At 43.1% G+C, this 11,236-nt stretch overlaps 1 protein-coding gene and 1 non-coding gene across 2 annotated transcripts in view; both read left to right on the top strand.

Moving 5' to 3' along the window:
• Positions 1-11,236, top strand: part of UPB1 (beta-ureidopropionase 1) — a 28,554-nt gene that overhangs the window by 9,798 nt on the left and 7,520 nt on the right. The window contains exons 4-6 of the mRNA XM_011356087.1: positions 6,261-6,355; positions 8,656-8,817; positions 10,553-10,722. Of these exons, the coding sequence (XP_011354389.1) occupies positions 6,261-6,355; positions 8,656-8,817; positions 10,553-10,722 (427 nt within the window). The remainder of the gene's footprint in view (positions 1-6,260; positions 6,356-8,655; positions 8,818-10,552; positions 10,723-11,236) is intronic.
• On the top strand, positions 4,876-4,994 carry LOC111737079. Its single transcript, XR_002779338.1, has one exon. It is a non-coding gene; the product is annotated as a 5S ribosomal RNA (ribosomal RNA).

The following is an 11,236-nucleotide window of genomic DNA, read 5'->3' as shown; positions in this document are numbered from 1 at the left end:
ATTTCCCTAACAGCTAGCGATGTTAAGCATCTTTTCATATGTTTGTAGGCCATTTGTATGTCCTCTAGGGAGAAGTGTCTGTTCAGGCCCTCTGCTCATTTTTTGTTGTTATTGAATCGTATGAGTTCTTTGTATATTTTAGATATTAGGCCCTTATCGGAGGCGTCGCTTGCAAACATATTTTCCCATTAAGATGGTCGTCTCTTTACTTTGTTGACAATTTCTTTTGCTGAGCAGAAGCTTTTCAGTTTGATGTCATCCCATTCATTTATTTTAGATTTTACTTCCTTTGCCTTTGAGGTCAAATTCATAAAATTCTCTTCAAGACCAAAGTCCTTGAGTTTAATTCCTATGTTTTCTTCTATGCATTTTATTGTTTCAGGTCTTATACTCAGGTCCTTAATCCATTTTGAGTTAATTTTGGTGTGTGGTGATAGACAACAGTCTAATTTCATTCTTTTGCAGGTGGCCTTCTAATTTTCCCAGCACTATTTATTGAAGAGGCTTTCCTTTCTCCACTGTATGTTTTTGGCTTTTTTGTTGAAAATTATTTGCCCATATAAATATGGATTTACTTCTGGACTCTCGATTCTGTTCCACTGGTCCATGTGTCTGTTTTGCTGCCAAAACCATCTTCTGATTTTCTTAATAGTATTTTCTTTTCTCTAGGTTATCTACTTGTAAGAATACAGTATATAAAACATACAACATACAAAATATGTGTTAATAGACTGTTTATGTTATTGGTAAGGCTTCTGATCAACAATAGGCTATAGTTAAGTTTTGGGAGAGTCAAAATTTATATGGAGATTTTCGACTGGGCAAAGAGTTAGCACCCCTAACCCCTGTATTGTTCAAGGGTCAACTATAGTTCCCTGAGAACGAACACATATGAGGTAAACTTTTGGGGTCCTGGCATATTTGAAAATATGTTCCTCCTACAACTTACTTGATAGTTTGGTTGTGTATAGAATTCTAGGTTAGAAATAATTTTCTTTCAGAAGTATAAACACACCTCGCTCCATTGTCTTCTGGCTTTGGTTGTTGTTGACTAGTCTAAAGCTATTTTGATTTATGACCCCATTGTTTATGACCTGTTTGTTTTTCTCTGGAAGGTTGTAGGAGCTTCTCTTATTCTCTAATACTTTGAAATTTCACAGCGATGGGCCATTGTTTGAATCTATTCTAATCCATTATTCTAAGTACTCAGTGGGTTCTTTCAGTCTAGAAACCTGGGTCCTTCAGATCCAGGAAATTTTCATATATTGTTTCATTAGTGATTTTCTCCCATCTTTTTTTCTCTCTTATTGTGATCCTACTAAGAGGATATTGGAACCCTGGGCTAGATCCTTAATTTATTAAAATATATTTCCTCCTGTTTTTCATCTCTTTGTCTTTTTTTCTCAATTTTCTGGTAAATTTTATCTCATTTGTCATTCAGCCTTCTATTCAATCTTTCTTTTCTGCTCTCATATTTTGAATTTATTAGAGTTCTTTTGGTCTGAAAGTCCCTATTTTATCACATCCTGTTTTTATTTTATAGTTGCAATATCTTCCCTTATCTCTGAGGATATTAAGTACTGGTTTTTTTTTTCCTCTCTCTGCATGGTTCCTACTTACTTCAGTTGGTCATTTTTTTCATGACTGATTTTAAGAATTGGGGATTAAAAAGCAAATTGCAATCTCTGAGTTTTGGGGAGGAATTCCTTTACCGAACTTCATGATAGGATGACCCTATTTAGGTATTTGTTACATAGTCCCCCATGGCACTGTCTTTGGGTCATTCTTTTCCGACTGGTCAGATACTCCAGAGAAGTTTCTTCTAATCTCCTGCCAAGAAGAGAAAGAGAACAGGGGTCTCGTATGCTGACGTTTACTTAATTCCTCTGTTTCGGACACCGTACTTGCCTTTATCTGTTCCAGTTTCCCCAAGGCCAAAGACCCTCTGTTTAACTGTCTGGAGAGTGAGCCTCTAGCCTTCTGCTGGGGTGTGAGGGGCACGTTCTAGCCTCTCACAGTGGAGGAGGGATGCAGGCTTCTAACGGCTTCTTAAACAGACTTCTGACCCATCCTTTTTTGTCACTTCTTCCTGCTTCGCCTGCAGAGCTCCTTGATGCCTCTGACTCCTGAGCTTTTGAGGGGTCTGCAGTAAAAGTGGATGCTTCCTGGCCTCCTCCACTGCCAGGGCGACTCGATTTTCTCAGTCCTCTAAGATATCATGCATCCTTTGGCTCTCTCGCCTCCTATGTGTTGTTGCCATTGTCTTTCAGTGACTCGTCCTGGTGGATTTTTACCTTGGCATAAAAGTCCCTGTACTTTCATGTTGGTGGGGTTTCAGGAAAAAGCAAGGGTGTGAGTCCAATCTCCCGTTTTCTTACATTTCTTGTTATGTGTGTACTTCTCCTCTTGTTTGTGCGATACTTTAGATTTTTCTGCCTCTTTCATTAGACTGTAAGCTCCATAAAGCCAGTGACTAGGTTCGTTTATTTTTCCCATCTTAATCCCCACCCTTATTTTTTAATAGTAAAAATAAATTTTTAACTGTGATTAAATATACATAATATTTATTACTTTAACCATTGGTAAATGTACAATTCAGTGACATTCAATACATTCAAAAACTATCACCATTATCAATACCCCCCAATTTTTCATCATCTCCAATGAAAACTTTGTACTCGTTAAACAATAACTCCCCCTCCTCTCCCACCTTCATAACCTCTATTCTACTTTCTCTCTCTATGAATTTGGCTACTCTGGGTACCTCATATAAGTGGAATTGTACAGTATTTGTCCTTTCGTGTCTGGCTTATTTCACTCAGCAGAAAGTTTTCAAGGTCCATCCATGTGTCAGAATTTCATTCCTCTTTATGGCTGCGTAATATTCTATTAGATGAAATACCACATTTGTTTATTCATTCCCCTACCCCCATTTTATCTGTAGTGGCTTGAACAATTCCTAGTACATGACAGGCATGAAAAAGTATTTATTGGATGGGTTAAGCAACTTCTTCCCGTTTTAGGATCTAGAAAATTCCCACTTATTCATCAAGGCCTAGCACATACACCTCCTCCTTTGAGAGGCCCTGGGGACTTGCCTAACACAGAACTAAGCACTCTGTAGTGTCATGCAGCCACACCAGGTTATAACTCAGCTCCCCCATGTCATCTGGCAGCTCCCGAGGGCAGGGCCAGGGCTAGGTTTACAGCCTGACTCCAGGAGTGTTGGTTCAATCAATGGGGAACCCCCTTTCTCTCTAATTTGAAATCGTAGTTGGGACTTTGCAGCCAGTCTCCCCCAACTTCTATTCCACATCTTTGTTTTGAAAGTCAGTTTACATTACAGTGGTTGTGCAAACAGGAAAAGAAGCCATTAAAATGGAAATAGAGAAATTTGGAGAGCTTAGCAACCTGAAATGAAATCAGAAAGGAAGGCTTTATTCTCATGGGGCATGTGAGTCTCTTCTAATGCTCTGAAAGCTGAGAATAAATGGTCATTAAGGATCTTTTTTTTTTTTTTTTTATTGTTGTTGTTATCAACAGCCTTTTTGTTGGCTTTCTTAAAACAGTTTATCCCTCTTCACTGAAGAGGAGCCTGGGGAGTCTTGAGCCTGGTGCCACGGCCCCTGGGACTGTTGTTGGCAGAGCCTGGTGCCCATGTTGGTGCCTCCATGGGCCACCACCATTGGTGGCCTCTTCATCTTAGTTCCAGGCTTCCTGGGACTGGAAGGGATTGGAAGGGTAATGCTTCTCTTCCTTCTCTGTGAAGCAAGGAGAGTCACACCTACTTGACAGGAGTATCGAGGACAGGCTGCCTATTCCTGGGCTTGGCACTATGCTGGGCACCTGGTACATGTTTGGGAAAGGTTGGCTACAATTATTACCCCCAAATGGGTGGCAACCAGTTAGATCACTCATCAGTCATATCACACAGCTTTCTGTAAACCTTCCCCACAGGTTATTCAGTTCAAGGCAACCAGAACAACAGCAAGCATCTGGAAACTTCCATTAGGCTAATCCCTCTGAAAGAAATGGACTTGGGTTATTAGGAGGAGGGAGATCTAAGGAATATACAGAATTGATCCAAAGAATTCAGTAATCCAAAAAGAAAAAGACAAACAGCTCAGTAGGAAATGGGCAAAGGATACTAACAAGATGGCCTAGAGAACAAACCCGGAAGGCAGTGACCTCATAGCAAGGCGTGCCCCCTCACTGGTGATAAGGAAAACGCACATTCAGTTGTGGTGAGGTACCAGTTCATGCCGTCAGACTAGCGGTGTTAAAGAGTGTGGCTGGGGCTGTGGAGTGACGGAACACACATAGCCGAAGGTCCCAGGTACCCACCCCCACTGCAGGCCCTTCCCTCTCCTATGCAGGAAACCGCCATTTGCACCTGGTATAGGTAGTGTTCTTTGAACTGTCACTACATATATATTTACCTACCATTTGGAAAAAAAAAAAAAAGTAAACAAAAATGAAATTTTCTATTTAATTCGCCCCCCGGTGGCATCTAGCCGGAGGTCGTAGGAATATAGTCATGCACCACAAAATGACATTTCTGTTAACAACAGACCACATATACAACAATGGTCCCATAAGATTACAGTGGAGCTGAAAAATCTCTATCACCTAGTGACATCACGGCCATCGTAACATCATAGCGCAACACATTACATGTTTGCGATGATGCTGGTGTAAACGGACCTACTGCACTGCCTGCCATATAAAAGTATAGCACATATCATTACATGTAGTACGTAATACTTGATAATGATAATAAACGACTGACTGTGACTGGTTTATGTATTTTCTATATTATGCTTTTTAATCATTATTTTAGAGTATACTCTTATTATTTATTTAAAAAAAAGTTTGGTCTACAGCCATGCCACCCTGAACGTGCCCGATCTCGTCTGATCTCAGAAGCTAAGCAGGGTCGGGCCTAGTTAGTACTTGGATGGGAGACCACCTAGGAATACCAGGTGCTGTAGGCGTTTTAAAAAAAAAAAGTTTGCTGTAAAACAGTATGCATTGTTAGGCCGACAGTAGCCTCACACATCTCGTGTTTACCATGTCTCTCACTTGCATCATTTTATTTTGTGCTTGACATCATCTTGTATTGTTTTGTACAGTAACAATGCTGTACATATTTGTAGCCCAGGCGTGATAGGCTGTACCGTACAGTCTAGGTGTGTCGTAAACTATACCACCCAGGTTTCTGTAAGTGCACTCTGATGTTCACACAATGACGAAATCGCCTAATGATTCTTTTCTCAACGTATTCCTGCCATTAAGCAGCCCGTGACAGTAATGCACTATCCTTAGGGGCTGCTTAATCTATCCAATGGTTCCCAAACTTCCTGTGTGGTCATTAAGTGAGCGGATTTCCATGTCCCCGGAGGAGGAACATTCATGTGGTGATGCTCCACAGTCCCAGTGCTATCCTCAGTGGCCTCTGATACCGCCCCCGAGGAGTCTTGACTATGCTCTTATCAATCTACAGACCGCCCAGCAGCTCAGGATCTGCCAGTTGGGAGCAGTTTGGGGCCGTACCATATGCAAATTAAAATATGTATATATACATTTTTCCATTGTGGTAAACAGACACAACATAACACTATTTTAGCTATTTTTAAGTGTACAGTTCTGTGGCATTAATTATGTTCACATTGTTGGGCAACCATCACCACCATCTCCAGAATTTTTTCATCGTCTCAAACTAAAACTCTGTCCCAGTTAAACAACAGCTCCCCATTCTCCCCTCCCCACAGCCCCTGGCAACCAATATTCTACTTTCTGTCTCCGTGAGTTTGCCTATTCTAGGTACCTCATGTAAATCTTGTAGCCATTTGTCCTTTTATGACTGTCTAATGTCTTCAAGGTTCACCCATGTTGTAGCATGCGTCAGAATTTTTAAGGTCGAAGAATATTCCATTGTGTGTATACACCACATTTTGTTTATCCATTTATCCATCAGTGGACACTCAGGTTACTTCCATCTTTCAGCTCTTATGAATAATGCTGCTGTGAACACAAGTGTGCAAATATCTGTTTAAGCCTGTGCTGTAATTGCTTGTAAGACTGTAGGACAAACATTTGGCCTAGCCCCTTGTTTTGCTATGAAGCCTGAAAGGTTAGGGTCTGCCCAGTGTCCACAGCCAGGGACAAGACTCGTAAAGTAGCCCGAGGCACTAGGCTGGGACCCTCCACCGCCAGGCCATGAGCACTGGTTATGATTCTGACCTTTCTCCTCTCTGCAGCCATGCCCTTTGCTTTCTGTACAAGAGAGACGCTTCCTTGGACGGAATTTGCCGAGTCAGCAGAGGATGGGCCCACCACCAGGTTCTGTCAGAAGGTAGGACATTAACTGCTCCTCTGGCAGTAGCTGCCAGACATGTGCAGGTCCCAGAGCAAGGCCACAGCTGCTGGGTGTGGCTCCTCACCATGGAAAATGCATCCGCTTGGTGCTTGTTTTGCCAGATAAGGTTAGATAAGACTCCTTGCTACCCTTTTTTTTTTTTTTACTGTACTTTCACTTAAAATCATAAGAGTTTCAGAGCCAGAAGGGCTCTTAATGGCTTTTTTCAGGGAGAGAACTGCAGCCAGGGAAGGGTGGCCTGGCGGTGACCCGATAGTAGGTTCTACAGTGGCAAAAGGCAGAGCTGGCACTTGGGGACCAGGGACAAAGTTGAGTTCTTGTCCAGAACTGTGCTCCTTCACTTGCCGTTTGCCGGAATTATGTAAACTTCTCTACATGGCTTGTCTCATCGGCATAGAAATTGGTCTTCACTTTTCTTTATTAAACCTCGTGATACATCTTGTATGATCTCATTTATACAAAATGTCCAGAATAGGAAAATACACAGAGGCGGAAAGCAGATTAGTGGTTGCCAGGGGCTGGACAATGAGAGGGAATGGAGAGTGATTGCTAATGGGTATGAGGTTTCTATCTGGGATGATAAAAATATTCTAAAATTAGATTGTGGTGATGGTTGCACAATTCTGTGAATGTGTTGAAGACCGCTGAATGACTACTATAAAATAATATTGAATGTCAACTGTAATTGAAAAATAAGAATAAAAAAAATAAAAGAAATTTAATTATTTAATTAATTTTTAAAAAGTAAAAAAAAAAAAAACACTGAACGACACACTTTGAAAGAATGAGTTTTATGCTTTGTGAATTATATCTTGATAAAACTGTTGTCAAAAAGAAAAAAAACCCTAATGTTCAAAGAGGTTACAAATGGTAACGTATCTTTATTCTCACCTCAAACAAAAGAACTCCTGTCATTTCTCCATGTCCCGTTTCAGACTTTATACATGTACTTAGGGGTTTTGGGAGCAGAACTGTAATCATGGTGGTTCTGTCAATACTGACTTGGGATTCTAAACATCAGCGTTCTCAGAAAATAGGGGAAAAAAAATGTCTCGTCCACCAGGTTGTCGATTCTGTGCTATGGAAGAAAAGAGGAAGGGGACTGGTTAGGAGGCAATTGCAGATGACATGGCCGACCTAGGGCTAGAGGAAGAGAAAAGGAAGAGTAGAAATGAGAATTGGTGCCAGGGGACACACGTCTGCATCGAGAGTGGCCAAGGGGCTTATGGCCGCCCTAACATGGCTTATAGCATCACCTTCCACCCCCGAGCCATTCCCTCTCTCCTGTCATTAAGGCCAGAGGTAATGACAGGCTTGTTAGAGTTGAGGACAAATGACCTGCTGGGGCTGCTCATCCCCGTGATCACCAGGTTCTGATGCTCTTATTTGAGACAAAAAGAATTCAGTGTCGGAGAGCCTTTTTTAAGAAGATATAGATGAAAAGTACAATGATTATTCTTTTTTTATTTCTTTTTTTATTGTTTTAAAAAAGACACGTAAAATTTACCATCTTAACCATGTTTAAGTATACGGTTCGGTACTGTTGAGTACATTCACCGTGTTGCGACACAACCTTTTCATCTTGTCAATCTGAAGCTCTATACCCACCAAAATACTCCCTTCCACCCCCAGCTGCTGGCAACCAAAGTTTTACTTTCTGTTTCTACAAATTGGACTACTGTCGATACTTCACATAAGTGGATTCACACTGTCTTTGTTCTTTTGCGACCGGCTTATTTCACTTAGTATCATGTCCTCAAGGTTATCCATGTTAAGGATGGCATCCATGTGACAGAATTTCTTCCCTTTTTAAGATAGTATAATATCCCCTTGTATGGATATACCACGTTTGTTTATCCAGTCACCCACTGATAGACACTTGGGTTACTTGCACCTGTTGGCTACTGTGAATAATGCTGCTGTGAACATTGGGTGTGCACATATCTCTTTGAGACCCTACTTTCAATTCTTTTGGATTGTACCCAGAAGTGGAGCTGTTGGATCATATGGTAATTCTATTTTTAATTTTTGAGGACCTGCCATACTGTTTCCACAGGGGCTGCACCATCTTACATTCCCACCAACAGAGCACAGGGCAATGATTACTCTTATTTTGCTGAGCTTGGGGCTCAGGACACTGGCATTTAGTTTTCCAAACGACGAGTGATGGCTCTGAACCAAGGCTGGTTATTTAGAAGAACCACTAACTTCTTCAATAAAATATCTATGGCAGTTCATTTGAAAATAGGACTCTGCTATGTTTATCATTTTTCCAGCTGGCAAAGAAGCATGACATGGTGGTGGTGTCCCCCATCCTGGAACGAGATGGAGAGCACGGGGACGTTTTGTGGAACACAGCTGTGGTGATCTCCAATTCTGGAGCAGTCCTGGGCAAGACCAGGAAAAACCACATCCCCAGAGTGGGCGATTTCAATGAGGTGAGCTGCCCCTCAGATCACCAACCTGGCTCACTCACTTTTCTGTGCCTAATCTCCCTGAGCCTTTCTGTCAGGGAAGTTCTGTGTCGGGTCATGTCACATTATGCGACACTGGAACATAGTGTGTCTGCAGCACCCAGGGGCCTCCCCACATTACCCCACATCACACAGGCAGACAAGATTCAGGGGGCACTCCCGGGAGAGTCCCAAACACTTTTAGCACAGAGGGGTATTTTTTTTTTTAATATTACCTAATTTGACTTCCTGAAATTCTTCTTTTAAGTAAGTAATATATAAATTAAACCAAAAAATTGTGCACAAGCATGAAATAATTCCTACAGTCCCTTTCAGGCTCTGAGCTCCTCGCCCGTCACAGCCTAGTCCTCGTTTGGAGAGTGGGGGTCCTTGTCCATGGCTCATGTGGGAACTGAGTCAGCCATGTCCACATGTTGGGTGACAGTTGGTGAATGTGTGCACATATGTATCAGGTGGGGCTTCATCCCCGAGATCAGGGTATAAGTCAGGGGAGCTGTTTTGTTTGGTTAATGCCAGTTTGTGGGTGGGTAGGATGGGGAGAGTGGAAATTTGAAGGAGGAAAATGAACTCTACCTAATACCTAAGATGAAATCTGAACTTGATCTGTAATAAACAGTTATTCAGGATGTGATGTTTCCAGTCTTTCTTTGCTATCCCTGATGTGTGGGAGTCCCAGCCGCTCTCAGGCTGGTCAGGTGGATGAGAAAGGATCTGTAAAGCTAGCCGAGGCTCCCTGGAGAGAAAGGAGAACCCAGCGTTTCTCAGTAACAGCTGGACTTGGGGGCAGGAGGACGTGTCCCTTGGCTGTTTACCCTGAGATTAATCTTTAGCTCCCTGCAGACAGTGAAGGGCTTGTCTCGACGCCCCAGGATCTGCTCTGGTGTCTAGCACATGTGCACTTCCTGGTTGCTGCCCGACCCTGGAAAATTTTGAAATTAATGGGAGGCTGAGAAATGCTCCAGGAGCAGATCTGTTTGGGACCCCAACCTGCCCTCCACCCTAACCCCAGCACCATCCATGAAAATGTCCCAGAGCCAGCACCCCGAGGGGGCAGGTGAAGAGGGAGGGATGGCAGGACTGTATCCCACCTGTCTGCCCAGCAGGGACGTCCTTAGCCCCAGGCAGAATGCCCAGGGACTTTGTGGAGAAGAGCACTGTCAGGGTGTGTGTTCTAGTCTCAGATGGGAGTGAGTGAGCTGGGCAAGTCACATGTCCACTCGGGCTCCGGTGTCCTTCCCCTAGCAGGCAAGGGTTGCTCTGGATGAGCTTCTGGTCTCTTCGGCTCTGACCTTCTTTATAGGAACATGTGATTGGTGAGGACATTGACCAACTTATGTTAACACTGACCAAACCTCAGCCTTTAGCTGTACCATGACTGAAACCTAATCAAAGTTTCTCCTTGGAAATACTGTGGGAAGTTGCTTTGGGGTTTTTTTTGGTATGTCACAGAAGAAACTGTGGGTAAATGCTTAAGCCATGGTGATTTCCCCTTGGGTTGGCTTGTAGTTATTGTGTCTGGGGGTTTTTGTGTGTGTGTTTTTGTTTTTGAAGCATATTGAAATTTTGAAACTTAAAGTAGAGTCACACCCACGAGTGTCACTTTTGGAATACTGGTGATATTTCATTTTTTTCTGCCAAGTCTAAGGAAAGGGAAATCTTACAGCTCAGAGGCTTCAATATATGGCCCTTTGTTTTCCAGTCAACTTACTACATGGAGGGAAACCTCGGCCACCCCGTGTTCCAGACGCAATTTGGGAGGATCGCGGTGAACATTTGCTACGGGCGGCACCACCCCCTCAACTGGCTCATGTACAGCATCAACGGGGCCGAGATCATCTTCAACCCGTCGGCCACCATCGGAGCACTCAGGTCCCTCAGCAGGCGGGATTTGGGAGGGTTCTTGGAGGTGGGTTAGGTAACAGGCAGGCGTGACCACCAACACAGCTAACGAATCCGAGCCCTGGGATTGCATGTTGCATATTTAACCAACTTTTCCATGAAAAAAAAAAAATCAATTACAATCCCTCCTAAAGAGCTTCTCTGCTGTGAAACACTATCCTTTGCTATGACTCTAAACCCTGAGATGATAATGATCCTCACCATTTGCCCCCAGAGTTGTCAGGATTCAAAAAAGCTCCTCTTTTAAAGTGACCGGAGTAGTGAGTGTCTGGCCAGCATTAGCTCTCCTCTCCGTCACAGCTGCTGTGCTCCTGGGGGAGCCGAGGTGGCGCTGTGGATTCCTAAACCTCCTGTCTGCAGCATCCAGTGCATGGAGGGTGGGCTTCTGGATAAGAGGAGCAAATAAGGGAGTCGGAGCTGAGAGGGTCCTTAACAGACCAGCCAAGTGGCTCTGAAACTTGTTTTTAACCAGCAAAGTGTTTTC

The sequence above is a fragment of the Pteropus vampyrus genome, unplaced genomic scaffold (assembly GCF_000151845.1).
Source record: "Pteropus vampyrus isolate Shadow unplaced genomic scaffold, Pvam_2.0 Scaffold23, whole genome shotgun sequence".
Lineage (NCBI taxonomy): Eukaryota > Metazoa > Chordata > Mammalia > Chiroptera > Pteropodidae > Pteropus > Pteropus vampyrus.
This window is presented reverse-complemented; position numbering and strand designations above follow the sequence as displayed.